Source organism: Anabrus simplex, chromosome 1, assembly GCF_040414725.1.
Source record: "Anabrus simplex isolate iqAnaSimp1 chromosome 1, ASM4041472v1, whole genome shotgun sequence".
NCBI lineage: Eukaryota > Metazoa > Arthropoda > Insecta > Orthoptera > Tettigoniidae > Anabrus > Anabrus simplex.
Genome location: NC_090265.1, coordinates 606,965,095 through 606,986,810, shown reverse-complemented (window position 1 = coordinate 606,986,810; position 21,716 = coordinate 606,965,095). Strand labels below are relative to the sequence as shown.

The 21,716-nt window shown below is 41.7% G+C and overlaps 1 protein-coding gene across 1 annotated transcript in view; it reads left to right on the top strand.

Moving 5' to 3' along the window:
• The window catches only part of LOC136857201 (uncharacterized), a 170,944-nt gene that overhangs the window by 60,266 nt on the left and 88,962 nt on the right, over positions 1-21,716 (top strand). The window contains exon 4 of the mRNA XM_067135664.2: positions 12,308-12,477. Within this exon, the coding sequence (XP_066991765.2) occupies positions 12,308-12,477 (170 nt within the window). The remainder of the gene's footprint in view (positions 1-12,307; positions 12,478-21,716) is intronic.

The window sequence follows — 21,716 nt, the reverse complement described above, 5'->3', positions numbered from 1 at the left end:
GTTACTTTACGCCAATTGAGTCAGTATTTGAATTTCAGGCTAAGCCGGATGGCCTAGAGGACGTATTACAAGGTTTTGACAACGGTTTAATCGTAGTTGGTGATTTCAATGCCCAAGCACTAGAATGGGGTATGTCACAGGCACCGAACTATGGAGATGACCGCTAGGTTGGGTTTGATGGTCACTAATATTGGAAATGTGCCAACCTTTCGACGACCGGACGTGACTTTTTTATCTGAAGACATCGTGTCGAATATCAAAGACTGGCGGGTGATTGAAGAATACACGGGAGGTGATCACCAGTACATTACTTTTCGTATTCTTCCTGAAACTTCACAGATTAATATTACATCGTATAAACCAACGCGGTGGAATATAGAAAGTATGGACAGAGAAAAATTTCTTGCTATCTTGAGAAATAAAATGGATAATATAAGAGAACAAATCTGTTTTTATAAAGGGAAAGAAACGGCTGAGAAACACGTTGAGTTCACCATGTAGCTTATTTGGAGAGCCTGTGATCTGTTCATGACCCGTAACACATTACGAAACAAGAAGCGTTCAGCGTACAGGTGGACCAAAATATTGCTGATCTGAGAAGACGTCTGCAACTTAGACGGAAAGCACAGAGAGCACGAGTCAACTAAGTAGACACCTCACTCACAGCTGAGTATAAGTCGGCGAAGAAAGAACTGAGAAATGCTATCAAAAACAGTAAAGTCGACAAATGGTGGAAAATGGCTAAAGAAGTGGATGACGATCCATGGGGTTTAGGATACAAGATCGTTATGAAGAAACTTGGAAGTTTCTCGAACGCGATCATGGACTCAAATGCAATGATGGATATTGTAGATACATTATTCCCAGATCATCCTGAGAGGTCTGATGATGATGATGATGATGATGATGACTTCATAGATGATGTGTCACTTTTTACACGAGAAGAATTGACGAGAGCGATTAGATCCCTTAGAAATAAAAGGGCCCCAGGACCAGATACTATTCCAGCAGAGATACTAAAGCTGACAGCAGATTTCTGTCCACAACTACTGCTGAAAACTTAGTATTATTTTATGCTGTACGGAGAGTGTCATTCGGGAATCAGCTAAATATGAAGACAATATTAAAGTATTCGCACAGCTCGTATGAAGACAATTCAGAAGAGACACAGTGTAGTCGCAAGGTATTCGAGGCAATGAACAGGTGTAGAGGATATGATATTAGTGTGATTGACATGAGCAAGGCATATTACGTGTGCGCCCGAGTAGGCCCTATAGAAGACCGTAGCTTTACAAAAACGAAACTAAAGTGCGGGAGTTTCTGACGGACAGCCGCAGAACGGCATTTGAGAGTGAAGATAAACATTAGAAAGGGAGTAGGAAGTAGTGGTAACAACACAATCCACAAAGATAGAATAATTCACGAGAGCCAGTCATTATGATTAACAACTTATTAAGTCAAACGTTAAATAATTGAGGTCCGAGTGACGTTACAGAATGCCACGAGGTTACCAGGCTATTCGTGCAACCTGTACGAGTCTGATCACATCAACGAGGGACCATAGCATTAACAGAGTACCGTATTCTGAACAGGAAACATCGTGGTCCAGCCCAGCATCCAAGGAGCAGTTGATTCAATGGCAATGTATGTTCAGTCCGTCAGCGCTAATGTTGGTGGAATCCTCAACAACTCTGCCATCAGCTGTCATAGACGGCCTAGGCATCACTGAAGGGGTAGTTTCCCGTTGCTTTCCTCACCGAGCCAGAGTTGCTATTACATATCAGTCTGCCAAACCCACTGAAATGCATACACCAACCGACCCTATGAGCAACATTTTCGCACCATTCATAGCAGGGACTGGCTGCATAAGGATTGGCATTACTAGCATCGCTCATACCTCAGTCACTTTCATATTGTCAAAGCCAAGGATAAGACAGAGACAGATCTATGAAAGCAACAAATTGCTCTAGCCTATACCAGAAGACATAGTGCACTGTAAACACTAGGTCCTGCCAGCAAAGGCATAATTCAATGTGAACCAGCGATGGAATAGAAGCAGTATGGAATAATACCTTACGCTGGAGGAAAGATGGAGGCCGAAGGATTAGTAGAAAAAACTCTTAGCATATAAAAACTCACGTAGATGTTTTAGATTGAACGTTTTCTTTTGTAAATATTAGACAGTAGGATTTTTATTATTATAGAGAATTCAGATTTGCTTAATGTTGAATGATAGTGTATGAGAAAGTGTATTTGCGGTAACGGAGTGGCATTATATTCTTAAGGATCTGTATGCGGTGATTTGTTTTTAATTTGTATTATGATTTATTGCTTTTTGAATATTTGTAAGTGGTAAATGAAAATTACGCGAGGGTTGAAATTCATGTTACTTGATGTAACGCGTATAATTACAGTATTAAGATAACGATTCACTCAGGATGTACAGCATTGTAGATTAGTTTAAATTCTAGTACCTGTATTCCCCTAAAATATCTGCGTGAGGCGGGTAGAGACTCATCGATGATAGGCAGATCATGATGAGAAATAATTCAATCCTTCGGCAAAATGATCACATATTCGACGGCTAACGATGTTCGTAGATTCGAGTGCACAGATATTGAATTCCCGATATTTGAAGAGGAATTTAAGTACAAATCTACTCATGTTTATGTCTTGATTTTTGTCGTAATTGTTGTATGTTATTTTTGTCAAGTTAACTTTATTTGATTTTTCTCTTGAATAAATTGGGCTAAATTTACCAGATGTTGCCATTGTCAGTGGAAGTATGTTTCCCAAAATCTCAGCCTAGTATAGTTAGTTAAACGCATGTAGGGAGGTGTGATCCGGTCACACCCGATATACTGAGCAAAATTCGGAGCAAAACCAGATTTTGGTGGCATATGGGGACAGTATGGAGGGATGTAATTGCTATTGCGTGTTTCTGTGGTGGTTTGTAGTGTAGTGTGTTGTCTGAATATGAAGAGGAGAGTGTTGGGACAAACATAAACACCCTGTCCCCGGGCCAGAAGAATTAATCAGATGCGATTAAAATCACCGACCCGGCCAGGAATCGAACCCGGGACGCTCTGAACCGAAGACCTCAACGCTGACCATTCGTCAATAAGTCGGACGTATTATTATTGTTGTTGTTGTTGCCGAGTTTCTGTAGCTCACAGAGGAATAGCAAGCGCCTGGATTGAATGAATGGACAGGGGATCACTTAAAGTAAACATATTTACTTTAACAGAAAAGTGGAAATGCTATTTCTTTCCTTTCTTAAATCTGAGAGAGAGTAACTTAATGACATAACAAGGAACAGTTGAAATATAACTTGAGGATATTTACATTAACAATGAGCTCGTCCGCTCCAACAATGCATTGGACTTAGAAGTCTTTAATCACGTACAAAATTGATTGGGAGAACTTCCAGTCGTTAACTTACATATGAAAGAGCATAATTGCTCCTGACAGGTGCAATGTTAAGAAAGAGCATAGTTGTTCCAAACAGGTACAATATTTTAGGAGTCTCAGCTCCATGATAAAATAGAGGCTTGCCTCAATCAGGCAATCAGTTGCTATTTACAATCTCAATTACACTCGGTGACCCCATAGGTGACCCCACTTCAGAGTGTTCATACTCCGGGTGTCCCATACTGGACTATCCATTACAAAGCTCTAAAATTAGTTTAAGTACTGTTCCTAAACGGAACCTAAACGTAGACACGATTATACGAAGAACCATAATCATTAATAAAGGTCTAAATCATTAATAAACGTCTAAAGAATAAAAGAAAAAGGCTACACAAAACAGGCCGTTAACAAAACACAAGCAGAAGAAACGTCAGCACTCCTTAAGTAACATTCGGGAAGAGATAAGAACCTAAGTGGGCTTAAGGCCCCATGATGCATAAGTTAATCCCATACTGAAAAGAGTGACTAAAGGGGGAAATTTAAAAGCCCAGACAAGATATCCAAAATTTAGAGGTTGAAAAAGTTAGTCACCCAGCACAAAATTTGAGGGGGAGAGATCCGAGGGTCACCACGCGTGCTCCCTTATATTAAATACCTTCCCAGAAAGGAATACAAATTGCGTCTGAAGATTGCACAGAAGGTACCACATTTCAGCGCAAAAAGAAAAGAATACACATTACATTCTATGAAAAATGCTGAGACATTTCCTTTGAAATAACCGCCGGCAAAAGCACATGTTTAGTTAAATTCTGCCTTTACCTTATAGCGCTGGGTCTTCTTCAAGCTGGCCGCACCCTGCCTCCTGCCGTGTCTAACCTCCATCAAGTCTCACTCTCAATATCCGGAGCAAATCAGACAAGACGGAGGTATGACTGAATTTTTCAACTTCCACAGTTTTCATCATAAAATTACCATATTTTAACCACTTGCATAGACTGTTGCTGGCATCTAATGTTCTAATTTATGATTTATTAGCCTTATTAGTTTTTGAGTTATTGCCCGTTTTTATTTAAAAAGCAGTTCAAAGAAAAGTCCCTTGCAACAAAGTTTTTGTTTGAACAAAGCTGATTTTTAAAACACATAGAAACAATAATTGTAATGGGTTTTGGTGTTAGATGGATGCTGTTCTTTCCAAAATGTTTAAACTTTCGTCTTATATATTTTTGAAAAATCAGGATTAAAATTATGAAACTACCTCTCAAAATTCATATTAAAAATCAAAGCAGTTCAAAACCCAGAACTAGATTACATAACTGTACCCTTAGCAACAATCTTACCAAGTTACAACAATATCTGATCAGAATTGCATCGCAAGGAGCATTTTGTACACAGAAAAGCATTGAAGAAGAGCAATGCGAGAAAAAGGCACTCACTCAGAACTGCCCTACTCCACTAGTTTCCCCTCACACCTCAATGTGGCTTCTTCCTTAGATATCTTCTGCCATTTTACATGTCTCCTAGTCATTTTCTCCTGATCATGGTCCCTCTTCTCTGCCCGAGCAATACGTTGAACATCTTGTATCTTGCATAGAGAAACTGAGGTCATAGGGATAATCGAATTTCTGATAGAGTAAAGGGTTTCCAGAGTTTTGTGAGCCCTGAGGATGCAAAGTTCAAGTTGTGTCTTGGAAATAAATGTCTCCTGGGGGCATTTACTCGACACTACATTATGGAGGGACTCGTTAGCATCCCGAGTCTTCCCCGATGTACAACGGTGCAATATCAGATCCAAGGCCAGTCGTAAATACACAGATGCTATCTTCTCTACAACAAAAGGACTAAGCTTACAACTCATTCTACTGTGGCTATAAGTTGGTGTTCCTTCTGCCTGTTGTCGGTTGTAGAAACACCTTTAGTCAAATGCAGAGGTTTGCAGTCAGTTGACATACAGTGTCTAAGAGTTGCAGAAACTCCCTCTTCATTTCCTATACATCTGGAATATTATTGACTATGGCATACCTAAATAATGGGTCAATTTAGTTATAGTGCTCTCTTTCAAATTGCCCTCTTTTCGCCCACCCAGTGTCACACCTTTCGGCCTCCATTCCTTTACAGCATTGCGAAGAGCAGTACCAAGGCGCTTATAAATATGATTTATGCTATCCTCTTTCTCAATCGTTTGTTTTGGACCATACACTTCAACAAGCTTTAAAAAAGCCAGAATCACTAAAATAAAATCATTTTCTGAAAGAGGAAGAAGGGCTATTTTGTACGAATAAAAAGAAAAACGAGTTTTTGGCTCAAAAGACCAAAAATTCAGTCATACTTACCCTTAAGGCCCCATGATGCATAAGCTAATCCCATACTAAAAAGGGTGACTAAAGGGGAGAAATTTAAAAGCCGAGACAAGCTTTCCAAAATTTAGAGGTTGAAAAAGTTAGTCACCCAGCACAAAATATGAGGGGGAGAGATCCGAGGGTCACCACTCGTGCTCCCTTATATTAAATGTTTTCCCAGAAATGAATACAAATAGAGTCTGAAGACTGTGCAGAAAAAGAAAAGAAAAGAATACATATTACATTTTAAGAAAATTGCTGAAGCCATCCCCTCGAAATACCCGCCGGCAAAATCGCATGTTTAGGTAAATTCTGCCTTTACCATATAGCGATGGGTCTTTTTCAAGCCGGTCTCAACCTGCCTCCTGCCATGTCTAACCTCCATCAAATCTCCCTCTCAATATCTGGAGCAAATCAGACAAGACGACGCTGAAGTGCTCTCCTGAAATAATTCCAGATTAAATTAAAATATAGAACACTGATAGGCTAAATTTCCATACATGCCCCCAGGATTGATTGTTTGAAAAACTTAGTTATAGCCATGTGATAGGCAGATTACATTAGAGGAGGAACCAAGTGAAGTATTGAAAACTTTGGTACATTACATTATCATCAGAATAAAGGTTTACCAACTACAACTAAGATACCTTCAGCAATTAATTTGTGTTTAGTTTATATATCGCTAGAAAATACATCTAACCGGAGAAGAAAATTTTAGGAAGTTTCTTTAAAGTTAATGTTCACTGACATACACTGACTGACAGAGCAAATGCAACACCAAGAAGGAGTGGTCAGAACTTTATGCCAATTGCAGGGTAGACTGACGTCACTAAGGTATGCTCACGATGTGAAATGCGCCGCTGTGCTGCGCACGTAGCGAACGATAAATGGGACACGGCGTTGGCGAATGGCCCACTTCGTACCGTGATTTCTCAGCCGACAGTCATTGTAGAACGTGTTGTCGTGTACCACAGGACACGTGTATAGCTAAGAATGCCAGGCCGCCGTCAACGGAGGCATTTCCAGCAGACAGACGACTTTACGAGGGGTATGGTGATCGGGCTGAGAAGGGCAGGTTGGTCGCTTCGTCAAATCGCAGCCGATACCCATAGGGATGTGTCCACGGTGCAGCGCCTGTGGCGAAGATGGTTGGCGCAGGGACATGTGGCACGTGCGAGGGGTCCAGGCGCAGCCCGAGTGACGTCAGCACGCGAGGATCGGCGCATCTGCCGCCAAGTGGTGGCAGCCCCGCACGCCACGTCAACCGCCATTCTTCAGCATGTGCAAGACACCCTGGCTGTTCCAATATCGACCAGAACAATTACAATTTCCCGTCGATTGGTTGAAAGAGGCCTGCACTCCCGGCGTCCGCTCAGAAGACTACCATTGACTCCACAGCATAGACGTGCACGCCTGGCATGGTGCCGGGCTAGAGCGACTTGGATGAGGGAATGGCGGAACGTCGTGTTCTCCGATGAGTCACGCTTCTGTTCTGTCAGTGATAGTCACCGCAGACGAGTGTGGCGTCGGCGTGGAGAAAAGTCAAATCCGGCAGTAACTGTCGAGCGCCCTACCGCTAGACAACGCGGCATCATGGTTTGGCGCGCTATTGCGTATGATTCCACGTCACCTCTAGTGCGTATTCAAGGCACGTTTAATGCCCACCGCTACGTGCAACATGTGCTGCGGCCGGTGGCACTCCCGTACCTTCAGGGGCTGCCCAATGCTCTGTTTCAGCAGGATAATGCCCGCCCACACACTGCTCGCATCTCCCAACAGGCTCAACGAGGTGTACAGATGATTCCGTGGCCAGCGTACTCTCCGGATCTCTCACCAATCGAACACGTGTGGGATCTCATTGGACGCCGTTTGCAAACTCTGTCCCAGCCTCGTACGGACGACCAACTGTGGCATATGGTTGACAGAGAATGGAGAACCATCCCTCAGGACACCATCCGCACTCTTATTGACTCTGTACCTCGACGTGTTTCTGCGTGCATCGCCGCTCGCGGTGGTCCTACATCCTACTGAGTCGATGCCGTGCGCATTGTGTAACCTGCATATCGGTTTGAAATAAACATCAATTATTCGTCCGTGCCGTCTCTGTTTTTTCCCCAACTTTCATCCCTTTCAAACCACTCCTTCTTGGTGTTGCATTTGCTCTGTCAGTCAGTGTAGATGACCGTAGAGAAGAGGCGCAGTTTTAATAGCCGGGGAAGGTGTACCCCGGGAACAGACCTCCAGCCCCTAAAGTTTTACAATGGTGTGAACAGTTTCGAAATCTCGAAATACTATTGTATTTGAAAACATTGATGCTTCAGAAATAAATTAGCGATCTTGAGTGATCTTGAATAAGAGTCCTTTCTTGTTTGTTTTGGTTTCCAATAAAAGAGTTGTGATGGTTACAACACCAAAGTAGACCCAAGTCCGGGCTGTAGTACCCGGGGCTGGCGGCAGGTGCAGCCGGCTAATGTCCAGATGTGGTGCTCGGACCCCTAGAGTACCCTGAGATACCATCCTCCCAATACTGTGAGAGCTGAAAGCGGGTTGATGGGAGGCCAAGACCCAGGAGCAAGGTCCCGTCCAAGGATTGAGTGGAAAGTTGAGTACTGCATCCTAGCAACTTCCCACGATAACAGGCCCAAATAAAGTAGAGTTTGGAGTCTTAGTCGGAGCAAGGCGGGCCCGAACCTCGCACTGGCATCTCTCCCAGGTTGACTGCTCGTTTCCTGAGGTGTAATGTTGGGCACTGTAACATCAAAATTTGATGGCTAGCGTAACTTCATACAAGATGATACATATGGACATGAAAGTGGCTGCCGGCATGGTTGGAGGGGCAGTACTGAATTTCCGATTAAGTTTTGAGGCAGGGGCTGATATGGCAGAATACGTAAAAATCGGAGGATTTTTACAAATTAATTTTCTTACAACAAACACAGTAAGTTAAACTTTAGTATGTATCCTACCCTAATGGACAAATACTAATTTAAATACATAATGTCTGATACAAGACAAAAGAGGAGAAGTCCTGCTTATCTTTACTTAACAATAGATAAGGGAACACGAGTTTTCCTAATATTAGTTAAACTTACACCTACAAAATAACCTAAGGAAAGAAATAGAATTAATCCAACAGTTTAATAAAATGGTGGCATTTAAGCAACCTGGAGGTATGCCTTCACACAGGCTTTACTTGAGACAGGTGAACACGAAAAATCCTTTCAGTCTCCGGATTCTCACCAGAAGGGTTACAGGAGTGAGAAAATCCATGATTACACAAGGTCCATGAAATCTGGGAGCAAGCTTGCCCAAGCGAACAAAATTTTTAACCATGACCTTATCTCCAACTTTTATATTGGTGGGTTTTTTCCACGGCCATGCCTCGTTTTCACTCGCCTACAAGAGGCTTTATATTCCTAGCTTTCCTCCATAGATCCTGGATATTCTCTGGATATATTGTCTCTGGTAAGAGCTCGTTGATAGACCACAAATTAGACAATAGTATGTTTGGAACGAACTTGAACATAAGTGAAATTGGTGAGAAATTGTGGGATTCATGAACGGTGAAATTAAAAGCCAAAGATAACCAATGCAAGATGTATCCCAACGAGAATAGTCTTCATAGTGGAAGACAATAAGTACTGATCGAAGATTCCGATTAACCCGCTTAGCCAGAGATGGCTGGGGATAGTAGGCAGAAGTTGTGACGTGTGAAACAGAGAGATCAAAACAGAACTTACAAAGTAGGTTGGAAGTGAAAACTTTAGCATTATTGGAAACTATACACTGACATGGTCCAAATGATTGAATTGAGGCAAGAAATTGTGGTTTGTGTAGGAGCGATCCCAGTAGGAAACAACTATGAAAATGGGGTAAAACCATCCACACAGTCCAGTATGAATGTATTGCCATTCCCTTTTGATTGAGAGAAGGGTCCCACGCAGTCACTCCATGCCTGATGCGGTGATAACAACCCGATTTTGGTAGATAATGCGGACTTGCTAATCAGACAGGTTTTACATGCCTTCATCAGTTCATTAATTTTGCTACCCGTGGCCTTCCTAATGAGCAGCTCCCTTATTTTATCTCTGGTTTTCAAAATGTCACATATGGCAGTATGTGAAGATCATTGGTACTACATACTTTGTAAGGGGCAGCATGTTCCCCAGAAGAAAGAGTTTCAATGAAGGGAGCGATCACAGGATCTTCACGTTGATACTTAGCAATATCACGATATAATATAGGGGCATTGGTAAGGATAGCGTTTATACCAAAATGTTTGGGAAGAGAATGGGCCTTCCTCAGAATTAGGAGAACTTATGGAATCACCAGAAAACATTCTACTTAACCCATCCGCGACCGTATTCTCCCAACCTCGAATGTGTCGCACCTCGAATTGGAATGTGAAAATTAGAATTGCCCAGCGAACAATTTGACCAGTACGTCAAGGTTTTTTATGGCGATGATTGGACAAAAAGGACTAGGAGTGGGAAGGAAGCAGCCGTGGCCTTAATTAAGGTACAGCCCCAGCATTTGCCTGGTGTGAAAATGGAAAACCACGGAAAACCATATTCAGGACTGCCGACAGTGGTGTTCGAACCCATTATCTCCCAAATACTGGATACTGTCCGCACTTAAGCGACTGCAGCTATCGAACTCGATCAGTAGATTCCTTACTATACGAAGATTTATTATGGTCTTCGTCCACATTCATAGTTATTGGGAATACATAATCACTCTTCCCACTAACAAACCCAGACAACTATTGATTCACCTTATTAGACAACTCAGAGATATGTTGACATAATGAGTTAGGCATACTAGAATGTTCTTCGCTCAGCTTAAGAGAAAACAGATCCCCCAATCTGTTATAAAAATGTAACAGCCTTGCCTGAAGAGGTTTAAGTTGATTACTGGAGGGTTTACCTCCTTCAAGAAAACTAACCACAGAAGCAAGATCAGCAATATTAGTGGTGATCGTGGACAATGACTCACCAACTTCCTTCTCTCCATAAACAGGAATAGAAGTACGTAACTCTAAAGAATCCTTTAATCTTGATGCGTTGGTTGCAACCGTGCCACCAGACTTTATAATTGCCAGCTAGAAAATGAGCTCCTCTTTACGTAAATTCCAAGGAGCAAGACCATCTTTGGGGCCGTAAATGACGAATGGTTATTTTGATAAAATTAGAAAATTTAAGAAACTGAAAATTTTCTAGTGTTCGAATACCAAATTTAGTGAAAATAGTCAAAGGGACTTTGTTCAGACCCATATAACCACGCTATGCTACCACATGTTACCGTGGTTCCGTGAGTAACAAAGAAACAGGAAGTGCCTGGGTTGAATGGCTACACAGGTGATCACTTAGAGCAAACATTTTCTTTAAGAAAAATTGGAAATTTATTCTTTCCTTTCTTAAAATTGAGAGAGAAATTTGATGACATAACAAGGAACAGTTGAAATATAACTTGGGGATATTTACATTAACAATGAGCTCGTCCACCCCAACTTAGAAGTCCTTAATCAGGTACAAAATTAATTGGGAGAACTCCCAGTTGTTAACTTACATATGAAAGAGCGTAATTGCTCCTGACAGGTACAATGTTATGAAAGAGCATAGTTGCTCCAAATAGGTACAATATTTTAGGAGTCTCAGCTCCATGAAACAATAGAGGCTTGCCTCAATCAGGCAATCAGTTGCTGTTTACAATCTCAATTACACTCGGTGACCCTTAAGGTGGCCCCATTTCATAATGTTCATACTCCGGTTTTCCCGTGCTGCACTATCCATGACAAATTTCCACAATTAGTTTAAGTACTGTTCCTAAAGGGAAACCTAAATGTAGACACGATTATCCGAAGAACCATAAAGAATATACAGGGGATAACTAGTACAAGGTGTAAAGAATAAAAGGAAAATGTTACACAAAACAGGCAAATAACAAAGGCAAGGAGGTGAAACACTAGCACTCCTTAACGATCATTTGGGAAGAGATGAGAACCTAAGTGAGTTTAAGGCCCCATGATGTAGAGGCTAATCCCATACTAAAAAGGGTGACCGAAGTGGGATAAATTTAAAATCCAAGACAAGATTTACAAAATTTAAAGGTTGAAAACTTTAGTCATCCAGCACAAAAGTTGAAGCGGAGAGATCCGAGGTTCACCACTCGTGCTCCCTTATATTATGTTTTCCCAGAAGGGAATACAAGTGGAGTCCGAAGACTGCGCAGAAGGTCCTATATTTCAGCCATCGGAGGAGAAAGTTTTTAAGAGTTTGTGTTTATTGACAAAGATGGCCATAGAGAAGGCACGCAGTTTAAATAGCCCGGGACGGTGTACCCCGGGTTTTATTATTATTATTATTATTATTATTATTATTATTATTATTATTATTATTATTATTATTATTATTATTATTATTATTATTATTATTATTATTATTATTATTATTATTTACATTTGCATTTAGCAAACAACAGTTTAAATAATTTTCCACGTCGCTTTTATTTCTTTGATGGCCTACATTTTATCAACTCTTAGATACTTTTTCCTTTTTCAGGAATGCTTGGTGATAATGAACCGGAAGAAGAAACACCCTTTCCATGTGAAATACATTACAACAGTAACCTAGATTTTGGAATGACAAAGTTAGTTGACGAATGGTCTAATTACAATTCTACGAAAAGCATAATTCACGTGGAAGGTAAAGAGGATATGGGAACATGCATGGTAAGTGACACTGATATCTCTTTAAGATCTGATTTGCACGAGACATGACACGATTATGAAAATATTGTGTTAGAATATCAGTCACCACAAGTTTTGTGCCTTCCACCCCCACCTACAACCTCATCGCTCATTGACCAGCCTCACTGATCCCCCAGTAGATGGAGACATAGAACATATCCACGATATGCCTTGCTTGCTGTAAGAGGCTAATATAAAGGGTCTCTCCATCGGGGCTTCAGAGGGAATACTACAGCGATTTTGCTACTAGTTATTGGGTTGCTATACGGGACAGTGACGAATTTCATCAAAATTTACTTCATGGAACGGGATGTTAAAAGAGCATGGCTTTACTCACATATTTGTTGTATAAATTACTGTTTACCATAATTTCTTCAGCTGAGAATGATAATTTGATTTCCGAAGATAGCAAAACAAAGCAGTCATCTCGGTGCAGGCCATGAAGGCCTTGGGAAGGGTGGAATTGTAAAGGCTTCCACTAACCGTAAGCTCGGCACTTGGTTGGGTAGAGTGGTTAGGTCTATTCCCGACTGTCTTTGCCCCCAGGAATTAACCTGGTACTCATTTCTGGTGTCTGCTGAGTGAACCTAGGGGCCATGTGCCCCTCCGGAAATGAAAATCTCGTTTCTTAATTTTTCGACTTTCTGAAGTGGAATCGAACCCACGTTTTGGGCGAACCGAAAACGCCTTTCTCGCCTTGTTCATGCAGTCTCTGTTGAAGATAAGTGGGTAGATATTTTTCCAACATTTGTTGAAAACAATGGAGATGTCGGCATTTCCGGCTGTAGTTGAATTCATTCTCCGTCTCCCCGGGACTAATGCTTCGCCCGAGGATGGATACTTGCTCCTGAATTCATTTAGGAATGGTGAAACGAAGAGGCTCGACATTAACATGGTTGAAACAGGCGTAATACTTAAAACTCATTTCTTCGACATCATCATGTGTGCAATTTTACCACAACATTCTAAAAAACAAAATAAAATCTTAATTAAATCCATAGTTCCAGCAAGTATTTCTATTGCAGATAAAAAGTTACGAATATAAGTCCAGCCCTTCTTCGCTCAACAACAAAACACGATTGTTTCCTGGCGATATGCTACATTCATTACATTCAGTAGTAGTAGTGGTAATAGTAGTAGTAGTACAAATTAGTACCGAACGAGTTGGTCGTGCGGTTAGGAGGTTCGAAACCCGCCATCGGCAGCGCTCAAGATGGTATTCTGTGGTTTCCTATTTTCACACCAGACTAACGCTGGGGCTGTACCTTAATTAAGGCCACGGCCGCTACCTTCCCTCAATTCCCATCCTTGCGTCACCAAAAACATTCGATATGTTACTGTGAGGTTTACAGTAACCCCAACAGATTTGTTGAATCGGTTTTCTAAGAAGCCTCAAGCATTGGTTTTTAGATGGCAAACTGGACATAACATTCGCTGTAAATCTTTTGACCTTGATTGTATTTTTCTTGTTCTGTATTTAAATGTAATATTCCGTAATGTACTGCAATGTGAATATTAACATAATGAATTTGTATTAGTGTCCTAATAATGCATGCATGTATGCACCACACACGCAAAAAAAAACCTTTACTACGTTCTAACACCATTTGTAACTATTACACCCCCCATTGGCCGATCCTCGCTACGCTACTGTTCCAGGTCCCTCACTCTCCTTTTGATACCAGCGCACCGTAGTTTTCCTGATCTCAAAAAATCTTATTATCTGATTGGTCAGTGTTCTCGAGTTTATTCTTTAGATACGTCCGAAAACATGGCTCTTTTCTTCTGGATAGAATCTGAGATGATCTGAGATCTATCCATCTTGAGATACAAGTCTTGCTTTCCCTTCTTTCTGTACACCAAGCTCGATAGCTGCAGTCGCTTAAGTGAGGCTGGTATCCAGTATTCGGGAGATCGTGGGATCGAAACCCACTGTCGGCAGCTCTGAAAATGGTTTTCCGTGATTTTCCATTTTCACACCAGGCAAATGCTGGGGCTGTACCTTAATGAAGACCACGGCCGCTTCCTTCCCACTCCTAGCCCCTTCCTGCCTCATCGTCGCCATAAGACCTATCTGTGTCGGTGCGACGTAAAGCAAATAACAAAAAAACCTTTCTGTACGATCCAGCCTCTGTTCTTTGGGATCCCAGTATCTTCCTCAGAATCTTTCCCTCTACCAGTTCCACTTCTTGACCAATCCTGTTTTTATCAGGTTCGAGCATTCAGCTACATATAAAGCCTCCGGGCAGATTACTGTCTACTAGTGTCTGAATTTTGTATTAATCCAGACCTTCTTCGTTATTTTTGTTTTATTACCTTATATTCCATGAGGGTGAGAGGAGAGCGGATGTGGACTTTAAAAGGAACTATCCCGACATTTACTCTAGTGAAGAGAATGGAAACCATAGAAAACTCTCCTCCGGATAAGGAACAGTGGGACCAGCCCACCACCTGCCGAATGATGCAGCGCTGTTCAGCCTAGGCCACTTTGCTCAGTACATTTCCTTTGGTATGCTCCTAGAGTTACTAAGGAAATGAATATTTTTATTTTATTTTTGTATTTTTGTCTACGCGAGTGAGCCACCAATGAAGAAATGTGTGACTATAGAATATGTACTCCATATAGACGGAGCCTGACAGGCCAATGGAAAGGATTTGTGGCTAAAGTACGTCAAGTAATTCCTAACATATGATTGTCTCATTCACTGCGAAGCCAGTGTTGCTAAGTCTTTCCCATCTCCTCTGGAAATGGTGATGGACGAAGTAGTAAAAATCATGAACTTCATCAAATCGTGGCCCCTAAATACATAAGTTTTTCGTTCTTTGTCAAAAATAAAGGGTATTAGAACATATTACACTCCTGCTGCATACAGAGCTACAGTGGCTATCACGAAGAAAACTGTTAACGTGAACGTTTGAACTTATAGAGGACACACGTGCATTTCTTACTTTTTCTCTTTTTCTCTCCCTCTCCTTACGTCGCACTGACACTGATAGGCCTTATGGCAACGATGGGATAGGAAAAGGCTAGGAGTGGGAAGGAAGCGGACGTGACTTTAACTTTAGGTACAGTCCCAGCATTTGCCTGGTGTATTGAGAAATATACATTTGCAGATGTTGAATGGGTATCTAAGTAGGCATATTTTTCAGATATATTTGTACATTTAAACAAGCTGAACAGAGAAACGTAAGGTAAGAACGAAAATATTCTGACTAGAATGGATGGCATTATTTATAAGCTGAATGTCTTAGATACGGAGAATTGAAAATGAGTCGTTTTAGATGTTCCCGATTACAATTACGGCCACTTGCTGATGGCAATAAAGTATTGATGAACTTAATTTTAAAACATTTAGTAATCCTCCCGTGTGGAAGCGTAAGATATCGACTGGGTTCGTGATGTATTCATCGCGGATTCAAAACATCGTCCGAATAACGTAAAAGAGGACTGACAGATTTAAAAGGAGACAGAAAATTGAAGTCAAAAACTTCTCGAAGTACCCATGGAAATATTTTGGTTGACAGTGAAGGGTAAATATGCAGCTATCTCCGAGATGGCAGTTAATGTTCTTCCCATTTACGACTTACGTATTTATGTGATCTGTGCTGTTTTCTCACGATTTATGTACAGTAAGAGATAGTAAGGAGTAGTTGGTAAGGGAGAGCTGTACATACCCGTAGGAGGATGGGGTAGGACGGGCCTACCCTATATAAGTAAAAAAAGATATATATGCTGAACGAGGAAGAGAGAGGTGTGGTACGGAAGGAGAGCGGTTTCAGCCTCACAAGGTCGGCTGCAAATTGAATGGTGAGAAAGCTGCGCTGTCATCTGGTAGGGGTTGTTGGGGCTTCTTATGGGCCCCACGGATAGGGCCGATCGTGTCATCAATGGGAGGGCGGTCTTTTTCTCACCAGGAATGATGACATGTCCCGACAGCAGTAGTGGTAGGTCGGTAGTTTATTTTTTATTTTTTGTTACTTTTTTATTTATTTTAATATCCAGCGTGGTCGATGGACGTGGCATGTAGGGACTAAGGATGACTGCTGTGGTATCCTCCCTAGGGAGTTTCACGTTTCCGGAGTATCTGATGGACCTCATGACATGCCCAAGGAGTCTCATGTTTTCTCCTTTTTCCTTTTTTTGTAAGTTGTTTTCATTGTGAACATGTATTTGGGCTGAACGCCTGTTATCTTCAATAATAATAATAATAATAATAATAAATAAATAAATAAATAACTTAAATAAATAAGTAAATAAACTAACTAACTAAATAAATAAATAAATACGTATTTATGTGATCTACTTCTCGACACGGACTTAAATTAAAACATAAAAGAGGGAAAGACTCAAATCCGTTGATAAAAAATTATAAATCAAGTCCGCACAGTCAATGATCTTGCCTCTGTGAAGTTAACCAGGAGCAAGTACAACGTTTTGTTTGTTTGTTTGTTTGTTTGTTTGTTTTTTGTTCGTTCGTTCGTTCGTTTGTTTGTTTAATGGTACCACACCTGGGACAGGTTTGAGCATCATACACACTTATGAGGTAATGATCACTTTATCACTTTTAAATATTGTAAAATGTATATTTCTACTTGATTTTGACCATTGTGAAAAAATTAAGCCAAATTGTTCAAATGGGGTGCACTTTTCTCCAATAGTTCTTTACAAACGCACTTGAATTCGAGTTTTGAACTCACAACTCCTGCTCTCCAGCAGAACCCCACAAAGTGTGGTGTCATAGATTAGGCTGCCCTGGGGACAACACGCACAAACACTGCCCAGTGAATTCACCTGCACTTATAGCCGACTTGTTGATTCACTGACTTGCCTAGCCAGTGAGTGTTGGTTCAGTGAATCAGTCAGTTTTATGCACGTCAATTGCGCTAGTGGCACACAAGAAAGCTGCGGCCGCTTTAGTGCTGCAAGTATCCAGTATTCGGGAGGCAGTAGGTTCGAACCCCGCTGTCAGCAGCCCTAAAGATGGTTTTCCAATGGTTTCCCATTTTTACACTAGGCAAATGCTGGGGCTGTACATTACATAAGGCCATGGCCACTTCGTCCCCACTCCTAGCTTTTCCCAGGCCCATCGTTGCAGTAAGACCTATCTGTGTCGGTGCGATTTAAAGCAAATTGTAAAAGGAGAAAAATGATGCATGACTCAATACGGCGCATCAAAATGTTAATTCCCTCAAAAACATAATGGTAAGATTCTCTTAGTACAATTAGCTAATATAATCAACTCCTCTCATTCTTCCTTTAAAACAAATCATTATCTGATCCACGTTTGGATTTGCCATAGACACAGAACCGTTCTTAAAAGTGCACTCACGAACTAGAAACAAATATCCTGAGATATTACTAGACTATAGCCTACGTAAGTCCAAAATAGGCAACATTATTATTAAACAGAAATCGACTTGTGGCTGTGTTAACAATTTATGAACTTTGATTCATGGAATGAAACAACACATTTCCATTACTGCTGAAGAAAATAACTACCCACACCTTCATTGTTGTTCTCACCAAGTGAGTTGGTCGTGCGGTTAGGGCCGCGCAGCTGTGACCTTGCATTGGGAGATAGTAGGTTCGATCCCCACTGTCGGCAGCCCTGATGATGGTTTGCCGTGGTTTTCCATTTTTCACACCAGACAAATGCTGGGGCTGTGCCATAATTAGAGCCATGGCCACTTCCTTCCCACCATTAGGCCATTCCTATCCCATTGTCACCATAAGACCTTACTGCCATACTGTCAGTGCGATGTAAAAAATAAAGAATTTCACCGTGTCTCAAATATATGCTTCATGTACATTAGAAGAGAGAACTGATAATTGTCCAGCCCCTTTGCTGAATGGTCAGCGTATTGGCTTTTTTTTCAGGGGACCCAGGGTTCCATTCTCGGCCGAGCCGAGGATTTTAACTGCGCATGGTTAATTCATCTAACTCGAGGACTATTCGTCTTCATACACTGCTCTTCGTCTACATATAAGGGCTATTAAAAAAAACGACCAGAGGCTATACCAGTTCCGTCAGCCGCCGACCAAGAGCTTCGAAATAAAATCCATAAAAAAGAAGTAAAAATACATAATCGGTGTACTGTTTCGGAACGGACATTTCCTAATGCCAGGATTCCTTACGCGAAACTTCTCGGAAACATCGAACTCCTGTTCGGGTGGATAAACCCTGCACCACTTTGGTGTTGCGGAAACAGTATCGGCTAATGAAACGTCGGCAGGCCTGCTCTCTTCATCGGAATCACTGTCAACTTCAAATTCTGGAATATAATCTTCTCCACTGTCAGAACAATCATCAGCTAAAGAAAATATTTCACTGGAAGAGGCAGCATCCCAATCGTCTTCAAGAACTTCGCGAATATCACTTGAATCACGCAGCTCATCATCCATGATGAAAGTTTTCACTTCAAAAGAAACGGTTTAAAAATAAACCCAACAATGTTTTGAAAGATAACGAAAGATATTCACATAAACTAATAGGAACAGCGAGCGAGCGCGATGTTACGTAGCAAATGAGACGACAGGGGGATGAGGAAAGAGTAGCTGACTTTATATCTTCCCTGACCCTGACTGATTCATTTCCGTCTAGTGAGGTATGTATGATGAGAGACTTGAAGCTTCCTCTTCAATGTCTTACTTGTTAAAATAGCGTAAGTGAACGATAAATGATGTTATAACTGATTAAGCGAATGCATGTACTATGCGTCGCGCGTGCGACGTTGGGATCCTAGTAACGTTATATTGAATCGCAAGCGCGACGTTTCGCAGTTCTAGGGTTGAAGAAATTGCTGACCTTTTGTTATCTTCTTTTGACACAGGCGTAGCCGGCCCCCTGCCCAACCCCTCCACCAGAACATTTCCTGAAACTAGAGCGAGGATCAGCCGTTGTTTTACTTACGATACGAACAACTTAAAAACGTACGCCGAAATATTAAATTAACGTAGCGACTAAGAAACTACTAGCAAGGCTCAGTAGGGCCATACTTAATTCTCCATATTTCAACTGCTTGAATGAAAGGAAAATGCTTAGGATTGTGATGCGCAGGGATATTTCTCTGTAGAGGCCTCAGTATTGGGAATATAACCGTGTGTTGACAAAAGTCAAGAGATGAGGAAAAGGGCAACTAGCAAGGGATTACTCAGTAGGGGGCTGGAACGTAACCACCGAGATAACGGGGCCACGGCCAGAAACAGTCGCAAGCTTACAATATCGTGTCTGCTTTTGCACATCGGTTCCAGGAAACAACAATGTCCTAGGGATCCTTGGGTTGTGTCGTGGTTGAGAGATGTGCTGTGTTTAAGTTGCATCCTTGCGAAGACTGTGACAGGATTGTGAGCTGCACTTAGTTCCTCATTTTGTCCCATATAAGCAACTTTTTTTGAAGAGGGACCGTTTTCTCACAGAGAAGTCAGAACTATGTGCATCCTTGGTAAGTTATGAAAACGTTTTTTTAAAATTCTAACAGTAGCAAGACAATCGCTGATGCGTGCCCAAGTTCGATAGGTAGGCCTATATATTTTGTCAAATGCCCGGGAACGGATTGGAACCTCAAATGGCACCATCTAAAGTGCGGGTAACTATTTTGTAATTGGCGGGCGTGATAACTCAGTTCCAGTGGTTCTATCTTCTCATCAGGAGGGCCCAGGCTTGAATCGCAGTCGATGCATGAAACATTTTTAAAATGGGAAGTAACGTTTTATTGATTCGGATTCTACTAAAACACTAGATCCCGTTCCTTACCTTTCTTTACACTTTTGAGCCATAATCGCATCATTTATGGTGGTGTATTTTGAGTATCCAACCATTCTTCTGGTTTACCTTGTACCTTAAATGGTGAGTGGATGCAGTGGCATACCCAAAAAAGTAATTTCAGGCCAGTAGCGTGGATACAACTTTTCCTTGGAAGGGGTTGTGAAAAGATATTTAAATTTGTATTTGGAATTTACTTTACGTCGCACCGTAGGTCTTATGGCGACGATGGGAAAGGAAAGGGCTAAGAGTGGGAAGGAAGCGGCCGTGGCCTTACTTAAGGTACAGGACCAGCATTTGCCTGGTATGAAAATGGGAAATCACGGAAAACATCTGAAGGCTACTGACAGTGAGATTTGAACACACTATCTCCCGGATGCAAGCACACAGCTGTACGTCGTAACCGCATGGCCAACTCACCCGGTGGGTATGAAAAGAAAGCCGGTCCTACCGGGTGCGGTGACGGATCTTCTGTAGTTATTGGTGGTTTTGATTGTTACCATGTAATTATATGCAACAATCGAAAACATATCTTCTGTACTCTTATCATAAACCGGCTGCATTATTGAAACTGTTCGTAAAATTGATAATATCGTTCTTCGTTGGTGAGGGAGTAGAATATTCACTTAATTTGTCTTCTTAGAAAGAAGAACCACTTTGGGACTACGCTCCGTGACCTTCCAGGTCGTAGATATTTCGATTACGGGAGACTCAGTGTCAACTCTATTGCACCCACAAACAAGACTTTATCTTCCCCCATCACATGCCTTCCTTAACTCTGTCAGCGCCGGGAATCGAATGCAGGATGCCTCAAGTCAAATTCTAAAATAAGGAGACCTAAAAGGAAACAGCCGGCCCCACGGTGTACGGATAGCGTGCATGCCTCTTACCGGAGGCCCCGGGTTCGACTCCCGGCCAGGTCAGGGATTTTTACCTGGATCTGAGGGCTGGTTCGAGGTATACTCTGCCTACGTACTTATAATTGAGGAGCTATCTGACGATGAGATGGCAGACACGGCCTAGAAAGTCAAGCATAACGGTGGAGAGGATTCTTCGTGCTGACCACACAACACCTCGTAATCTGTAGGGCTTCGGACTGAACAGCGGTCGCTTAGTAGGCGATGGCCCTTCGGGGCTGTTACGCCATGGAATTTGGTTTGGAAAAGTACACAGGGAAGGAAGTGACATCCCTGCACGGCTCTTTAGCTTCCAGCTAGTTTTTCCGTCCGGTCTCGTTCATTTAGGACAGTTGGAAAACGTACACCTTAATAAATGCTCATCGTAAAACCTTTGTAAAAATATTAACTGCATCTATTTATAACAATAATCACAAACGCCTCCTTTTCATGTGGCTCAATTGCTTGAGTCGCTGTCCTTTTGAGTCCGAGTTCGCAGGTACAAATTCCGGCTTGGGTCGGTGGCCCTTACAAAAATGAAAAATATGAAAATTAATATTCA